This window comes from Scleropages formosus, chromosome 12 (genome assembly GCF_900964775.1).
Source record: "Scleropages formosus chromosome 12, fSclFor1.1, whole genome shotgun sequence".
Taxonomy (NCBI): domain Eukaryota; kingdom Metazoa; phylum Chordata; class Actinopteri; order Osteoglossiformes; family Osteoglossidae; genus Scleropages; species Scleropages formosus.
The window spans coordinates 25,295,394-25,314,482 of NC_041817.1; the positions used below are offsets into that span (position 1 = coordinate 25,295,394).

The window sequence follows — 19,089 nt, forward strand, 5'->3', positions numbered from 1 at the left end:
TTAAATCACATAGAAAAGAATAAACAGCTTTTACAGCAAACATGGAACTGCACAGGAAAGCCAAAGACTTTATTGCAGGTAACGTGACAGGATGGTCAGCCACCTTATCAGACTTTTTCACGGTACCCTCAGCAGTATTCCCACTTTGAGGGGTACCAAGCGGTATGCTCACGCCCCAGAGTGGTATTCCCACATCCCTTGGGTGCTATTCCCACCTCGCTTAAGCCGTACCAATCGTACTCCTGTGAACCCCCGCAGTACTCTGGCGCCTCACAGTTCAACTCCCACCCTCAGTTATACCCACTTCCGAGCGGTTTTCCCACAAGGCTTCGGACACAGCAGAGCGGACATGCGTCCCAACTCACCGGACTGTCTGAGGATTCGTCAGCCAGCTGCAGCCCAAAATAGTCCCTTTCGGTCAGCTCCAGGTGTTTGAAGACTAAATCCAGTAGCACCTGTCCCTGGTCGTGCTTCTGCAGAACCAACCAACCAAAAAAAAAAAAAAAAAAAAAAAAAAAAAAAAAAAAAAAAAAAAAAAAAAAAAGAGACAAGTCACCAGAAAGAGCTTGATCTGCCAACCGCCCTTCATTGGCTATCACGCCTTCTGCCCATCTCTGTCCTCCACCAGAGGAAAGGGTTTAATTACTTAAGTGGTTTTACATCTCTGAAAAGATCTCTGAGCTGCACTGTGGATGAGCTCTTCCGATGAAGACCAGTCTCTCCAAGCGACTTAGTTCCTCAAGAACAGTCCTTTCCCATTCATTCGTGGTACTGTGTAAATGGCCTGTCACAATCATACCCCTAGGGAAGACTACTGGGTGTTGACTCTCGGTGGACAGTGTTGCTTAGTGAAGGGAGTCTAACATGATCAGGGTGTCTTCAGCAGAGTGAAGGTATATCTGTGCCTTCCAGAGCTTTCCAACACTACTGAACTATTGAATTCCTCTGCACAAGGCATTACATTCCAGGACTTAAGAGCAATGCCACTTTGAGCTGGATTAAAATATGGCCTGAAAACACTCACTGACACCTTAACTTTTCTTTACAACAAACTGTCCGTTAAAGGATACATCAAACCTTTGGATATTCCCCAATACTGGAAGAACCAAATAATCAAGAAGGATAACTTGTGGAACTGAAACAGTCCTCAAAACCCTGGTCTCCTCACTTGCAGGTAGAAGCTGATTTGATCCTCCACCCTTCAAGGCAGCATTTCCTGCTGGCCCACTTGTTGGAACCCAGCTGTGGCCAATTGCTGCCAATATGGGAGTGTGTCCTGTCCTGGAAGCTGTGCTCTGCAGGTGGTGCACTAACTGATGCTCCGATCCAGTCTAGTCCTGCAGCTGTTCCCAGAAAGACAGGGGTGATGTGCAAACACACAGGAGGGATGGGTATTATTCATGGGCAGTCAAGGAGGATGTGTGCGACAATGCAGGACAGAGGGAGGTTAACCAGAGGTCCAAATTAGGGGCCCCGAGATCCCGGCACCCCCATGATGCAGGTGGCGCCTCCAGTCGAAAGGGGTGCGTATCTGAGTCAGCGTGTTGTACAGAACATCCTGATCCAACAGGCCGTGCGTAGCTGCAGTGGCTGTGCTCTGATTTCCGGAATGGTGTGGCAAAGGAGACGAATGGCTTGCTTGGCCGAAACAAACATCGCCTCTGATTTGTATCAAAATTCAAGTGACCTGCCTTACTTCAATGGCTGTGTCAGTGGCTAGAGGAAATAAATTATGCAACCTACATGAATAAAAACTGAACACTTTGTGTATGTATAAATAAGTAAAAATGGCATAACTCCATATATGAAGCTTTCTCGGTAAATAAGACAGGCCTCAGCCTGAGGGAACAGCTGTGCAGCTGGCTGCTGTCAGGGTACTCGTCTCCCACAGTGCAATGCAGCAGAAGGCGTATAACAGCGATAAGAAGATGTGACAAACCTTGGAAGGAATGACTTCAGAGGGTGTAAGGATCGTACTGAGAGCCAGAGGCGGCTGACTGGTAGCAGGAAAGGGCATCATTTGCACCACTGGGGTATTGTTAGAATAAGGAAGGTGTGAGGTATCTAACAACATGAGACAGCTTCTCTGGGAAAAGGTATTACCACACAGAAAAGTAACCATGAGTATGAAGCACAGCCCACAGGCAGGCACTGCAGCAACGTCACAAGAACAAAGAGCAGCCAAAAGTGACGTTCGCTCTGCCACCGCAGGACCCATTTCGGTCCTGCCTTTGAATCGTGGAAGTTTTTACTGCAAAATTAGGTGAAGTGCTCTGCTCTACATTACAGCAAGCACTGCCTCCATCACAACCCCCCTAAGGATGTTGGCCCAAAGGCCTCTGCCCTAAACAGCGATCCAAACACTGCTGGCCCAGTTTAACTTCCCGCCGATAACCCACTGGGCCCCAGTAAACCCTGGTGGAGCCACACCGGTGGCGAGTCTTTGAAGCTGCATGGCTCCATGTGTTAAGGAGCGCATACTTCCAATGGCCAAGTGGAGTCGATGGCGAAAAGGCCGAGGTGGCGTGCCATCAAATTCCAGAGCTGTGTCAGTACGTCTCTGGGACTGAACCACTCCCCAACGCAATCTCTACTGCTTCCCCACAGATCACAGCTTTACTTCAATGCCATACTTCACAACATTTCTCCTTCTGCCTTGTTCAGTTTGCACACATTTCTATCCCTTCCCCCATCCCCCCCAACTCTTCTCACCAGCATCTCCTTCCTTCCCCCAGGTCCTCCAACACCTCCCTCCACACACATCTCTGGGTGCCGTTCTCCATTTGTTGCAGTGGTATCACAGCAGTATGTGGGGCACGACAGCACATGGCTCGAGGACTCAGGAAACCAACACATTAGAGCCGTTGGACTTAATATGAAAGTAGCTCTCCAGGAACTATGGGTAATAAATGTGAGGTACTTAGCATTTGCATCTTTGCTCAGCTATCCTTCACATACTAATATGCATCACTAGCAACAAAAGGCAATCCATGTTTCACTGGCTATCCTTCTTTAAAATTTCTCACTTTGACACACTCTTGTCTCTAATTTAGATATTGCACCTGATGGATTGAAAGAAAGGGGGAGCAGAGAGAGAAAAAAAAAAGTCAAGCCATCTGAAGAATCAAAGCGAAGGGTACAGCCTCGAGGCAGCACACAGCTTACTGCCACTGAAACAGTGTGAAATGTCAACCATGTGGTCTCCAACACAGGCCAACATTAGCAAACCGCTGCATTAAAGGAATCTACATGCCTTGAACTTTGACCTCAGGCCAACACCAAAGCCCTGTGACAAAGCCCGTCCTGAAATGATCACTTTAGACACTTGTACTGCATCCCCGGTGCCTCATCCTTCCGCTCCACTGGAACCACAAATGAGCTCCTGACCGGTCCCGACAGGTTCCTTCCAAGTTCTTGGAACATGAGTTGCGTGACGTCCAATACCAATATCTGCTTGAGTCTTTCCTCTAGCCCAGGGGGGACACGTTTAAGCTGGAATGCCAGGCATGGAACTGTGAATAATGTGTCCTCACAGCAAGCCTCCAAGACATGAGCAACACACTCTGACATCTGAAACAAAACCCTGGTCTGAGCTACTGTTAAACCGCTCCTTTTCTTATGTTCTGCCACTATCAATTATGGTCATGGCTCCCCCACCACAAAAATAAATTTGAAACTGAAATTCTGAATAATCTCTCATTAAAGTTCAGGAGTATTTGACAATACAAAGTGAGGACCCCGGCCTGCCCACCGCCCCCCAGCATCCCAATGGTGGGTTACGGCAGTGCTCACATTGACTTTGAAGGCTTGGACAGAGCTATCCAGGAGAAGTATGTTACAGACCACCTCTGCGTGCTGCCGGTCTCGTGCCAGGTCTGACACTCGGACATTGTAGGATCTCCCAGCAGGCAACCGGAAACGTTCGGTCATTACTGTCCACACGGGGTCTGCAAGAGTGAGAGAAAAAGGGAGAGGTTAAGGGAAAAAGGTTAAGGGAAATACACACCACTCAGCAATCTGCAACCTGGTTTTTCAGGAAGCTTTTCGCTGTATTCCAGAAACGGTGCCAGTTCCAGCTGACGTCAACAGCACTGTAACTCCAAACAGGAGCCTTTATGCCCAACTTCCCCAAGTGAAGCCCAGCGTTGAGATCGCTGGCACACCACCACCACCTTTCATGCTTAAAAACACGAGGAGCCAACATCAAAAGCCAAAACGCAATCTGCAATTGCTGCAGTAATTACAACTTTCTTGATGCTTCTGAAAAAAAGGAACAAAAATTCTCACCAGTTCACACACCCTGCGAACATTCACACACCTCTGAAGCACATGAATTGATGTACTAAGGTACTTTTACATGGCAGTCGAATTTTGTCTCCCCTTACGGTATATTGACTTTTAACATTCACGTAAAAGCCAAGAAAGCTGTGCAAAACACACACATGCATGCACACTACACTGTACACATTACAACCCCACCTAGGTCCTCCATCATCCAACAGAACTTGATTCCAGCTCAAAGACCATGGAACCACAGCAACCGGTCTTATATGATGCCCATCAACCACATTTCAACCGTGAACCGTCTCTTCCTCATGGCAGCATGCGACTACAGAACAGGAACATCAGCTGGAGCCGACATCTGACTCAGGCAGAGTTGGTTTGTGTTACATACAGAACCCTTACCAAAAATAATTCAAATATTTACTGTAAACACTTTACTTATAAGGCCCCAAGTGTCTTTAATTAAGCCCTCGCTGGTGTCTGTGGACTTAATATCTGTTGCGATTTTCTTTTAAATCAGGCTTGGGAAAAGCAGCAGGACATTTAAATTCTAAAGCTCGCCTTGTGATAAGCACTGTTATGAAACCCATTCTCCAGTGGAAGTTTCAGGAAAATCCATTCAAAAGGTTTACAACTGATTTGTCAGCTGGGAATTACTGGTGGGAGGCTACAGGCTTTCAAATGAGACCGGGTGCTGGACACATTTCTCTCTGTCCTGCAGATATTAATATTTTATCCTGTGAAAGCGGTCAAATTTAAAAGGTTAAAAAGAAAAAGGAAAAAACCCATTTCAAGCACTGCAGTGTGCATTTTTACACACGAGCATGACTATAAAGTTCTGGAGGAACAGAAAACAGGTCAGTCTACACCCAGACTGGAGTTTGCTGATGCTTCGGCTCTGACCAACATCACACCCTCTTCACAGCAATGTGACAAACCAGGCCAAACGGTCTCTTCGAAGACCAGAGACGGCAGACACAGCAAATAGCAAAGGTGACACATTGCCAATGAATGGTTGCAAATGGTTGCTGATATCCCTCCCCAGCAGTTTCCCAAAGCTCTGCATGCCTTAGATGAGCACCACACTGAGTAGACACCCCCCATCCCCCGGTGCCCTTATATGAACCCCATGCCCAGGAACCCATCTTGGCTGGCAAGCACATTGTAACCGACACATGGGGTTCCCAGTACTGCTCCCTGATGCACGCCAAAACAGGGAACAGGAGGAGCAGCTGGTCACTTATGGACAAGTTCACAATAGGACAATGGCTGCTCTGGTGCATCAAAAATACACAAAAAATGACAAGTGACGCGTACTGGCAGGCAGTGAATCTCGTTGAGATCTCAATCAGCTGTCACACAAGACAGTCACCAGCTGACCACCTTGCTGGTATCATCACATGTCTTACAAGTAGGGGGGGGGGGCCTTTCCAGACCATGCACACTTGACATGTACACTGACCGGGGTATTTTCCATGGAGCAACACAGTTACATTTATTCATTTGGCAGGCATCTTCCGCCAAAGTGATGTGCAATCCAGGGTATCAAAGCAGATTTTACAATGGCCAATAAAAGTCTCTGATCCTTTATGTAAAGTACATCTTTCCTGTCTCCCCACCCCCCCCCCCAAAAAAAAAAAAAACCCACCCACACCCACACACCTCAGTGTTTCTCATTATTGCTCCAACAGAAAATGAGAACACAAGAGTTGTGGGTGGATAAGCAGGCTGGAGAGACCAGAGCTGTAGGTGAACTTTGACCTTCTCCAATGCTGAACACCAGCCATTATACTGGCAATAAAAGGGTGTGCACCAATAGCGCTCTGATCGGTGAGTGTGCGCTGTAAGGGTTGCCATGACAACCCAGTGACTCCCCCCCGGCACAGGGGCCACGACTGGGGTGGGGGCGTGCACATGTACAGCTCCCCACCTTCACTTTCAGCTGGCTAACTCAGAATGGGACGAAGACCTGAACTTGTTAGCGAAAATGTGTGGACAGCAATACAGCTTCCGTTTCCTTTGGAAGAACACTTTACCGCAAAGCTCCTTGAGGAACAGCCAGTAGCGTAGTTGTTAGAGCTACTGCCTTTGAACCTGCGACCTTTGGGTCCAATGCGTACCTCTGGCTGTAGTACCCTTGAGCAAGGTACTTACCCTAAATTGCGCCAGTGAAATTATCCAGCTGTATAAATGGGTAAATAACTAAGTACCTTAACTTTGTAAGATGGTTTGGGAAAAAAAATGTCAGCTAAGTGAATAAATGCAAATGAAGGAAAATAAGCAGCCGTTTCAATGGGGAAGGTATAAACCTGTAGAATGAACAGGAGAAACTCAAACCACTGTTACACAACACAGACCTTGACTCCCCTTGACCTTTACAGTGATATTTCCTCCAGTTCCAAGGTCAAATGTACTCACACTTAATTTTTCTCTTCAGGGCTGCTTTTCAACTCTAATTTCTGCCAATTCACAGCCTGATCCACAGCTTCCTGACCGTGCTGAAGGTCATCGCCTGCACACAATTAGACATGCAGCTGTTCCAACACCAGCCAATCCACCCGAATGCTGGAGAGTGATGGTGCACTTATTCAGCAAAGCATTCTGTTCAGTCTGACAAACGCATTTGGAAGCACTAAATTGATTTTGCAGTCCTATTCCACCGGAGGAGGTCATGACCCCATGCCCTGCCCCCCCTCCCCAGTAGCCTTTCCAGACCACACCCTGCCATGATGTGCAGGAACTGCAGCTGTGCAAATAGCTCAGTGGGTCGTCGTAAAACTCAGCCTGGCAAAGGGTGTCCCTCTCATCCAGGCACGTGACCCCTCTCCTACTTCTGTCCCCTCCCCCACTCAACAGCTCAGCCCCTTTTCCAGCAAGCTCAAATGCACAGGAGAGGTCAGAGAACACTTAGGCTTAGTCAGGACTGTAGATGCGCTCTGAATCATCCTAAAACATGGCCCTGGTGAGATGCCAAAGGGAGATTATAATCTGAACTTGAAATGCAACATAACACATTCCATCTCCCAGGATTGGCAGATGCTCTTAAACGTATGGGGTGGCCAAGGAGAGCAGAGCACCCGGAGTCCATAGCAACACTGCAAAGGCAGTGGAGAAGCAGCTTGACTGTATCTGTCAGGTACGAAGGCTGGTTATATAAGCTTTTGAATGGGGGGGGGTACAAAAACAAACATCCTCTTTCCACACACAGACTGAAGAGAAAACAGATCTTAGCTCTGGTCAAAGCCACCGGTTCAATTCATTCTACCTGTGGTTTGGGCAGCAGATTCAACATGAGCGTCAGAGGTGTCTGCTGAATAAATACAAAAACTTCCTTACTGGTGCCTTCTTATTGGGCAACTGCTTGCTTGCTTGCTCACGGCAAAGCGCATGCTGGAAACTTGTAAGTACAGTGAACAGTGAAGCTGGGCATGGAAGAAAAATAAAACAAGCAAAAGGAAGACATAACCTGGTGAAATGACAGAGTTCTTAGGAAAAGGACCCAAGGTCAATGTCATCTTGGAATTTTTTCAATGTTTCACCAGAAGGGCAACACAGGGAGAGTGGTGAGGGTGCCTGACAGCACCAGCAGTGAATGAATTTGCATGTTCTCCCCACCTTCACACAGGACTCATCGGGGTGCTCTGGTTTCCTCCCACAATTCCAAGTAGTTTCAGGTGAATAGGTGACTGCCCTTTGTTTGCATGTGTGAGAGAGAGACCGCTTTGCAATGGACTGGCATCCCATCCAGGTGGTACACTCTCTTACAACTTGTGATCAGACAAGCTGAAAAAAGTGGATTATTTTCAATAGCTGATGCAACAGCTGTGCTACTGTAACAAAGACATATGTACTTCAATATGATTGACCACAAATTTGCTTAATCTCCAAGCATGCAGATGACCATAACTAACAACCTTCAACAAACCAAAAAACTTCCAGCAGAAAGGTAAAACTGCATCCCTAAAATAGTCAACTGCAAAGACTGGTAGAGCCACAAGCTCTGTAAAGCCTTTTGGATAAAAGCTCTTGCTAATCTACTAAATAATGTAAGTAATGCAGTAATGATATTTCGCCGAGAGTGGCCGCAGAGGTTTGGACTGGGGTGTAATCCTCTGCCATGCTGTCATACAGCGCTAATCTCCACATGTCCAGGTACACGCTCGCAACGCATTAGCCACAATTTGCCCGTGATCAGCGCTAATCGCACTCTGACCCAAAGAAAGAATAACCCAAATTTAAAATCATAGAGACCTCATCCTGTAACTAGTGGTTCTACGCTGCAAAACCCAGTAATTCCTTGTAATCCTCCGCTTAAAATGGAAATGAACACTAAACAATCCAAAATAACACCCCCCCCCCCAGATCTGCCTTCCATTCCAGACCTGTTAGTCAGCTCAGGGACCAGGAGGGAACGTGTTATTTTTACTACGTTCGGCAGTGCCGAGCGGCAGAAAACACACCGCAGCTGTGTGCTGCGCACACTGCGCAGCGAAAGTTTCCAGTGCTGAAGAGAAACTGCACAGACCGGCTACCTGTGTTCACTGCTGCGCTACACATTTAAAAAGTTTGTCATCCCCCCAAATACCAAAAACTTACTTGTTGTGTTTTCACAGAGAGGGAGGACCAACTGTCATATGGTAAAGGCCACACATTTCCTAAAATGAGCGCAAGATAGTGGCTTTATTATTTATTCATCTGATAATTTTCCACAAGGTGACTTAACACTGTTAGGTTTGTGCACTAATCTAATTACAATGATTTACCCATTTGCACAGCTGGGTAATTTTTATGAGAGCAGTTCAGTGCTTTGATCAAGGGCAATACAGCAGCATTCGAACCTAGGTCCTTGGACCTTTTAGCGCAAGGAGACAGCTATAACCTAAATTGTGGAACAGAACAGAGCATAGAGGGTTTCCAAAGGCACTGACCAAGTGAGGATGGGTTTCTTTGGCCCTCCCAGGGCAAAGGAAGGCGTAGGTAAGGGGACGCTGCCCCATGGGAGAGTCACAAAGACAGGGGGAGGAAGAAGAAGAGGGGGGGGGAGAAAAAAAAAAAAAAAAAAAAAAAAAAAAACACACACACACACACACACACACACACACACACACACACACACAACCCACCCCACTTCAAAAGACTAAAAGGCACCATACTACAACATGCATCACACTGACCCTACACAGCTGCCTGAGGACACAACCCCTCTGGGGCAGCGCGCAGCTCATACGAAGGCCGTACACACAGTACTCGAGCTTCCCGAGCTCAGCAGTTGTAACAGAACAGGGCCCCAAAACAACAGGGCATTAGCAATTCATCTTAAAGACAGGAAGGCTTACATAATTACAGACAGATTTGTTCAGCTCCAGAAGACAGTCACACACAAGCGCAAAAGCAGGATCATGTGACAGGGCAATAAGGCGGTCATCACAGCTCCGTGGTTTGACTCACAGGGGTATTTCCTCCACTGTCACAGGAATGACAGTATGACTGTACATTTTGCATGCGCTGGACCCGAATGTGGGGCTCAGTTCGAAACTGGCCTTCCGTTCCAGGGTACGTATGCGGGAGTAAGATAAAGGCTGCGTTAAAGCTGAAAGGTACTTATGAATAAATCACACCCCTATGTTCAGGCCCACACACTCGCGCCTACAAACCCAGTCACACACAATACAATTAAACGATGACAAATTTCGGGATCACTGGTGAAACGGTGAGGAAGAGAGGGATGGAAAAGGCTGACAAAAGGGAAGTTATGCTACTATGACCTAAGGCTAGCGACTACAGGCAATGCGATTTGATGTTGCCGAGGCGTTGGCTGTCACAGAGGGGTGAGATGAAGTGATAAGTGAACAAGGGAAACTGTTTATTACCCCTTGGACTGGAGAAAATGTCTTTAATGAGGGGGCGGCTTCAAGCAACTCACAGCGGATGTAAATTACAACCCCTCTCGACCCCTCAAAGGGCGAGTAATAGGGTGGGGCATGGGGTAACCCAAACGGTATTCCCAGATGGGACGGGCAGCCAGGCCCAGTTCCCAGGAGGCTGAACTTGTGATGCTGCTTGACCTCTGACCCCAGGAGCTGCTGCCAGTTCCCACTGAGGTGATCACGGAGATTAATCTGTCTCGGGAACAACTGGAATAATGCCATGCAGTCACATCGCTAGGTGGGAGTAAGACAAAGGACAAAACGGGTCCCTCTCCCCAAAGCAGCAGTAGTTCAGTCCAGCAAAAGCAAGTTGTCCTGGACAACATAGCCCTGACACCGATCCAGCCACCCAGAGGTGACAAGGGAGAAAGCCCAGGAGGACTCAAGACTACATCTTAATTGGTGCCTCATTTACACCAAATAATTCCTTCAACAAAGCAATTAAAAGCGGACGTTGAGCTTGTGGCCCTTGAGGACTGGCATTCGACACCAGCAGACATCACTTGTTCCTCTGCTCATAGTCATGTTACTTATTACACTGTTTAGTTGCTTAGCAGCTGCTTCTATCCAGGGCCCATGACACAGTTTGCAGTTTTACACTTCCCCCATTTACACAGCTGGCTATTTTTGCGGAGGCAATTCGGGGTCAGGCGTATTTGTAAAGGGTACAGCCACAGAGATTCAAGTCTCTTACTTAGCCACCACGCTGGCCACAAGAAAAGAACAGCACTCGCAGCTGCAAACGAGAGTCCCAGGGTGTAGTGGGGGCAGAACCCGGCCATGCATCCATCTCAGGTGAGCATGCTCAGCGCGCAGGTATGCGTGTGTGCGCCTGCTCCCACTCTCATTTTCGCAGCTCCTGGCTACATCTGGCAGGGCCGCCAGAAACACAACAGCTGGAGAGAACGGCAAAATTGCTCTTACAGCCACACGTAACACAACGGGGTTGGGAGGGCACAAAATAAAATTGACAGTGAAGAATTTTAAAGGCAGTTTCAGACTTTGACATGAGCCCCTTTTAAATTAAAAGGCAGAAATAATTCTCTGAAAAGTCTGCATACATGGCCAATTAAAATACAAAAGGAGAAAATTTGTCAGTGTTTCACATTAAATTTAGATTATTCACGCTACCTTCTGTCTGTCTGGCTGTGGATGCTGGAGCCCTGAGTTCAGGAGCGTGCCTTCCTTGGCCTTCAAGGAAAAGCAGACAGTTACATTATTTAAAACTGTACTTTCATACAGCTGAGCGTGTGGTTCCTGGCTCTGGTTAAAGGGCGTTAAGACACCAGAAGGAGTGAAGCACTTTTGCCTTAAAAACAACTGCCCATTGGGGGCAGGAGATAGCTGGGGGCAAGTCAGAGCAGGCGTAAGTATAGATGTCCTGACAAATTCAGAGCGATTGCTGCATGCCAGAAACGCAGGGAAGAACGCAGCTTGATTCAAATGGAAAACTGAGACTCAGCCTCAGAAAAGGCCAAGGGACTGGGCCATTAGAGGGCCAATGGGGCGCCAAGTGACAAGTCCAGAAGAGGAACAAGGGAGCAGGCCAAGAAGTGTTAATACTATTATAGGGACAACACTAACAACAAATTCCACTAAGCCTAAAGCTAGATACACATCAGCACCAGCCAAGTGCAAGTAAAACCCTGAAAAAGGCAGGAGAGGCAGCAGCTGGAAAGCATATCTAGTCCAAGAATCGTGTCCTTTACCCTGTTTCCGGGCCTTCCCCCCCACCGAGACTCAAGATCTGGGCATTTAATCCAATTGTGCCGTTTCCATGTAGATAATTCGGGCACAAAAACTAAGTTCAACCTCGAAAGAGGCCAGCAATCATCTTCAGTAATGATTTACTTTCAAAGGGATGATGATTTGACCAACAGACAAACCTCCCTGAAACATCTGGAAGCAGTCTGCTCTGCATGCGGAGGAAATCAATACATCAACGACACAAAAATGCACATCCACCAGGTACAGCTGTTGCGCTTGTTCCGAGGTCCATTCTGTCAGCACCAACGCAAAATCCTCACAATGACATCATCGTGCAAATAACCTGTTACAGTTACCGCTGTAAATTTGGAGTCCGCTAGACACTCGCACAAACAGATGGCCATCGTCGGCCATGTAATACATGCGTCTTTATCTCACACATTGTCCTTTTGTCTCACCATGTAACCTGACATTACGGTGCCAGTATTGTCATCACCCCAGACTCATGCAAATCTCATAATACGCTTAGCCATTCCTCTTGGAAACCACGGCAACACAACTCCTGTCCCCTTACAAACTGTAGCGACAACGCTGGGGCTGAGTCTTCTAATGGAACCTAAGAGGAAGTGACACGCGCAGTGCAGCTGTTTCACAGCAACCCACAATCTGATGATTCTTGATGCTGTCCACATCACGGGGGTGCGGAATGGAGGGCGGGGGGTTGTGCTGGTGGTGGTGATGGCTTCCTGAGGACTGGACCAAATCGCACCGCTCCACACAAGCCACGCGAAAAGAACAAGCTCACTGTTCAGCCATGGATGTAGTCACAGCTTAAAGCAAGCCGGGTACTGCTAGACGATGGGTGACTTAACCCCACCCCCCACACCAACCAGCGCTTAGCCATTCCCCTCTCGCATTAAAGCTGTTGCTAAGCCAACTGTTGTGACAGCGATTCTAACAACCACGTACTCCTCCTCCATCCCATGCGCATCTCGAAACAAGTCAACGCGTCAAACTGAAACTGTACATGGAATAAACAGGAAAGGCTTTGGAGGCAGTGTTTCTGAATTAGCCTGTTTTATAGCACCAAACACTCCCACCAGCATTCACACAAAAGGCAAGAGAAGCAGCGCAGTGCATTACCACTGACGGACTCCTTGACTGCCATTATTCTTCACTCTCTTGTTCTTCTCATTCTTAAAGCTCCAGAGCAGTCGGCATCAGCTTCATTCACATTTTTTTTTTTTGCACATGAACCACCCCCCCCCCCACCCCACCCCACCCCACCCCCCACAGATCACGGTGCCTGAACAGAGCTGAGCTCTCTGCTCGCTGATATCCCCTCTGCAAAGCAGCGACAGGTTCATTCATACAATCCAGCATCAACCCTCCTTCCCCCCCTTTCGAGTCCACTCCCTCCCTTGCTTGCATGCTCGCTATCTCCCTCATCCTCTCTCTCATTCCACTCACTGGACACAGAAAAAGATGTAACCATATAGCTACCTCAGCTGTCACAAAACCTGGGCTTCCAATGATGTAAACTTGGGGGTCTGGATTCAGTCTCTTCCTTCATTTGTTTGATTTTTTACCTTGTTTTCAACTGCTGGACTACTGGATAATGTGCGTGCTGAAAAATGGTTATTCCAGCACCCCCCCCCCCCCCCCCAACATCCCCAAAACCCCCACCCACTGTGAGGGAAATGTATGACATCATGAGGGGGTGCAGTTCTGAGAAGCGACATCCTCACTCCTGAGAACTGTGTGTGTAACAGAACAAGATCCTTCTACCGCACTGCTCTAAATTGGTTAAACTGTCAGAAAACCCGACTGAGTAAGCCATCTTCGACTTTGCCAATCTCCTCACCAAAGCTAGCCTGGATATTTTAGAACTATAAGATGTTAAGAAATGGCAGGAACCAGTGGCAATGCTTCAAGAAGGGAAAAAAAAGGGGGGGGGGGGGAACGCAGCAAGTCCTACTTAGTAGTAATTCATTCTAAAAGAGCGTTAAACTAAATGCTTATACACCCCACAAAGTACACTCATAACAGAGCGCAAATTCTGTTTTTCTTTGCGTTTCCCCATTTACAATTTGAACCAATGACCAGTGACATTTGTGCCAAAACCTAAGCTACACATTCCCCAACCCCAATGAAATGCCCACAGTCATATAACAATTTTATTGCAAACCTGCTAGCTAAAATATTGAGCTAATGTGAAGATCCCACTGCAAACACCAATACCAGGGAGACAAACACCAAGGCAGCCCAGGAATTTTGCCCTGTGACTGTCAGTCTCAAGCGATGACACATTAATTTCTGTGATTCACAAATACAGCGGACATGCAACAGATGTCAGACTTAATGTTTACATAAAATGCATTTTCTTTTTATGTATGGAATTGCACAACAAATTGCAGACAGATGTGTAGGGAGCCATAACTACAACCAACTCCTTGCACTAAGAATAGCAACAAAATCTATGCAAAATCATGTATTAAGAGTAAACTGTAATATATAAGATCAGCTAGGGAATTTTCCAGACCCTTCTCCCTTGAGAAGGAAGCCTCCGTTGAAAAGTGTGTTAAAGAAGGTTGAGATTGATGCGAATACCAATGATGTGGTTGATGAATTACTCATTTACAGGATGCAGCCACTGACTAGTTGGATCACCATTCCCCATTTCACACCTGAACATGTCAGTCCAACACAAAGTTCCTTATTATTCTATAACATAATCATTACTTCCGCCGGAAGTCATACACCAGTTGGTGGGAATTTGGTTCTGCCTGTAAGGACTCAGACTTTTTGCATATCTGGAAATTCTTATGACTCAAATGGGCTCTATATCCTTTTGAATATAATATTAAAGTCTATGTGAAACACATGGAGTATTAGTGTTAATGAAAAGATTCAGGTCTAAACAACAAAAAGGCAGAAACACAACAATTACCTAGAGTCTAACAGGAGATTAACCCAATGTCTTCTGAGGACCAGTATGAGCCATGTAATTTAACATCAATTCTCTCCTCTAAACAATTTACTGCGGAGTTCAAAGTAGCCGGCACTGGAAAATCAGAAGAGACAGGTGAAAACACTGACATATGACAGCCTTCATATAGTACATCAAAGAAAATCAACACCAAAATCAACACTGTTCCAGCCTACAGGGTTAAGTAACTGAACCCAGAACCACAACACGGAAAGAGGCCGTTAGGTAATGAGGCTCCACCCACCACAGGCGCCCAGCCGACACCCTGTCAGCGGAAAAATGCAGCACAAATAAGATCTTGGGTCTTCCCACTTACTTTGTATCACCATCACCCACATCACAAGTGTGGAATGAATAACAGGACCATACATAAAAAACACCCCTCCACAAGTACTGAATAATCAGCAATATTCTCCCTCCCAATATACCACAAAATTTATTTTAATGCATTTTACTTCACAAAGAGGTCATTTAAATTAATTATCAACCATAGTATGCAGTTTTACACCATTATTCCATCATTTCGGTTACATTAAAAAAATTACACTCATTTTGATTCTTGAAAATTTCTCACTACTGACCTAACATGGGGAAGTTACTTTGCTTTAGTTACATTAACTTTACTCATAAATACTTAAAACTCATTGTCTCTCTGGTACAGTGAAAAGCCCTAAATTAAACATTAGTGAGAAAAAGGAGGTTGACTATTTTTGACCGTTGTACAAAAACTAAATGTGCGTGCTGAGGAAAGGAACAACTGTCTTAATGAAGAAAATTACCTGTTCTCTCCAGTCTTGGCCTCACCATAGGGTTACATTCAGATTATCAGCAAGACAACTTTCATGAACTCACTGCATCCCTCAGAGATCCTGAACCCTAGAAGGTCTTCAGAAGCATCCATTATAGATAAATGCATGTCCAATGCAGCTTTGTAGTGGTCATTCCGGAAGGCATAGGTAGGATGCACCTGGACAGGATGCCAGCGCATCATGAGGCAATCTCACACACACGGAACAATCTGGAAGTGTAGAAGCAGGAGACATCTGGAAGAAACCACCGCCGATATGGTGAGAACATACAAACTCCACACCGAGTGAGCCTCACTCGAAGCCAAATTCAAACCCACAGCACAGGAGCTGTGAGCCACCAGCACTACCCACTGCACCACCTTCGGGAAACTAAATTTTGTGCCACACACAAACACCCCACCCCAGGCTCAAATGGGGTCTTATCAAAACTACACCCTACCACACCTGTCTTGTATGTGATAAGTCAGATGCAGGAGAGCATTTCAAGGTTAGCAAACATTTTTTTAATTCTGAATCATCTGAGTGTGACTAATAAGCTATAAATGCAGCTGTGTTGTGCTGTTTGGGAGGGATAATTATTTAATAAAACGTAAGTGACATCCATCCTGCCTCATGAGCGTTTGTTCTAAATGTGTTGGTGTTGACAGAGTCCCACCACATAATCTCTCGCAAATTACTAGCGGTGCTGGAAAGGGCTCACGTGACAACTAGAACGGTGGCGTTTGCATAAAAGCATCATACAAATGGCCAGGAGGAGAAGTTGCAACATTTAGTCTCTTACCCTAATGCAGTAGGACCTGGGTGACGGAGACAAACCACCCCTCCCACCCCAGTGGATTTTTGGCAGCGGCCCACTAGATCCGCTAGAATGCAAGGCGCTGGCCTCCTTCCTAGCGCCAGCAGGGAACATGCGGTCTCGTAAATGGTCGAACGTGCCAGCCTGGGTTCTCGAAATGAGTCCCAACCAGGAGCACCTCGTTAACCTCTCCTGTTTCAGTGCCACGTCGTCCCTTGGAAAGGGACATGCCCCACAGACCCCCACCGCAAAGCCCCTTCGCAGCATGACTTGGAGAGGCGCGGCCCACCCCCTGCCTACCACACGTTCCCACACCTGCTCCTGCCACTGGGACATGGCTCAGGTGCAATGGGACCCTGGATCGAGGCTTCCCTCCAAAAGCACAGATGCTCAGCCTGCTGACCCCTCCTTCCAAACCCTTACCCAGCAGGCCCAACAGCAGTATCCCAGCACTTCCCTCAAATCAGTATTTCTCGCTCTTTCTCACTCATCCCTCAGGGACCCTGTCCTGCTAGTCTGGCTATAAAGTCCACCATCCAGACATGTTTGCCAAGAGCCAAGTCTTCAAATCAATGGTGGGGGTCAGGTATCTGTGAGAGAGACAAGTCCAGCATCACCAATCACTCTGTCTTAGAAAACAGAAAAACTGCCTCGAACTGGAAGACTCAGTTAAAAAGAAAAAGAGTGACATGGAACGCTGAGGAAAGAAGAGGTGGCATTAATTTACAAGTTTAGGAGACATCACTTACACTACACTGTATTCATCTTTCTGCACTGGAGTGACCTCAATAAGCAAATAAATGACCCGCCGAGATTTCTAGTTGCGAATGATTCATCTGTCACCCGAATAACAAAGCAATAAAACCTAATGAGAGCAAAGTAGATGCACATTTCAACAAATTACTCAGCTACTACTAGTCTTACTGTTCATATTAAAAAAATAAAGCCTTAAGAGTATTTTAACACCCCCTCCCCAATGTAGCTACTGCTAGAAAAATGACACACATAGTCATAGGGCAATGATGCTGCATGCCACAAACAGGAGATTGAAGGTGGTGCCAAACCAACCTGGAGGGTTTCAATCGTCCGGCACACTTTTCAAAGATAACCTATTTAGACTGAGGGCCGCCCTAAATTACTTACCATGGCATGGTGGAAGAGGGAAAGGCCAGTACATTTCTATGAGACCCTAAGCCCTGCGCACTCACTTATTTAGCAAAACGAGGAGGAAGACAGAAGCCAGTGAGTTGCGAATAAGTGAAATTAAGTGGAACAATCAATGAAGCCCTGGGACTGGGTTACATACACTGTGTGTGCGCGCGTGTGTGTGCAAACGCACGCTGGTTGAGTGCTGCACTGACTATCCGTGTGTGTTTGCACTAACTGCACAAAATGAAAATGCGCAGGGAGACAAGTCAGTGGTTACTCTGACAATCATGCAATACTAAAAAAACAACACATGATTACGAAATATAAAGCAAACACACAGCCAGGTCCTCATCACGTTCGTAAACCTGTGCGGCCTCACAGTTGAGTTTTTGGACAGCCAGCAAGCTGCTGGAAGTGTGTGTGCGCAACACCAGTCAGTGTGTGTAACAGAGTGTGGCTGTGTGTGTGGCAGGCTGTAACACTACTCACTGTACCTGTGTCGCGTCGGGGTGCCGGAGGTACGCGAGTGTTTCCGCTGCAACAGTGTTATCTCTGTTCGTGTCCGTGACACTAGTTACGCGGTGTTTGTAGCGTGGTGCTTTTTTTGACACCGTGTGGTGTGTGTGTGGTTAAACTCGACTAAACACACAGCGAACAGGGTAAACGTGCCAGAGAATTATTTACCTCAGAGCGCGTGCCTTACCTACAAACCGAGGCGGATCCCTTTTTTTTTTTTTTTTTTTTTGAGGGGGGGGGGGGGGTTAAGAAAGGTAAAACAAAAGGGGGATTAAAAAATAATCCCGTTGCGATTCAGTTCATCCGCTGCAGGTCCACCGAACCCTCAACGCCATCTTCATCTTCATCGTCGTCGTTGTCATCATCAGCAGTGGCAGCGGCGGCGGTGTCTCGAGCCTCAGCCTGCGCACACGGCGGTCCGCGGGGCCTCCAGGCGCGCGACCGACTCCGCTCGCGACTCCCCGCACGGGTTGGAGGAGTGGGGTGGGGGTGACGGTGCGGTGTGCAGCAGAACACGCAGCTACGCCTACGGCGAGACCCCTGTCCGCGATCCCGCGCGGCGTCAGTCCACCACCAGTCCTCCCGCAGCGCAGGTCAGCAAGCCGAGTGGGAGTCCGGTCCTGCGTGGCGGTGACGCGCTCGTCGCGGTCGCGGAACAGTGCTGGCGAGCCCCTCCGCCGCGTCCCCGCGCTGTCCTCGCTGCTGTGGTGGTGGCGCGCGCAACAGCGACTGCGACTACAGCTGCGATTGGAAGCTCAGAGCGGCGCGGCGTATTATGGCGCAAGGAGCGCAGCGCTGCGCGGCGCGGCGCAACGCAGCACAACGCAACGTGGGCAGGGCCAGCGGTCGGGGGGCGTGGCGTCGGAGGTGCGGGTCGATATCAAAGAAAGGCAGGAGTTCTTATCGGCGCAC

General features: G+C 47.5%; 1 protein-coding gene across 2 annotated transcripts in view; it reads right to left on the reverse strand.

The window, feature by feature from the left end:
• LOC108930250 (tyrosine-protein phosphatase non-receptor type 4-like) overlaps nucleotides 1-18,399 on the reverse strand; it is a 37,434-nt gene extending 19,035 nt beyond the window's left edge. For both annotated transcript variants that reach the window (XM_029256770.1, XM_029256769.1), the window contains exons 1-3: nucleotides 18,365-18,399; nucleotides 3,793-3,947; nucleotides 366-473 (exon numbers count right to left, since the gene is read on the reverse strand). In XM_029256770.1, the coding sequence (XP_029112603.1) occupies nucleotides 366-473; nucleotides 3,793-3,930 (246 nt within the window). In that variant the 5' untranslated portion in view covers nucleotides 3,931-3,947; nucleotides 18,365-18,399. The remainder of the gene's footprint in view (nucleotides 1-365; nucleotides 474-3,792; nucleotides 3,948-18,364) is intronic.
• Between the last annotated feature and the right edge of the window lie 690 nt (nucleotides 18,400-19,089).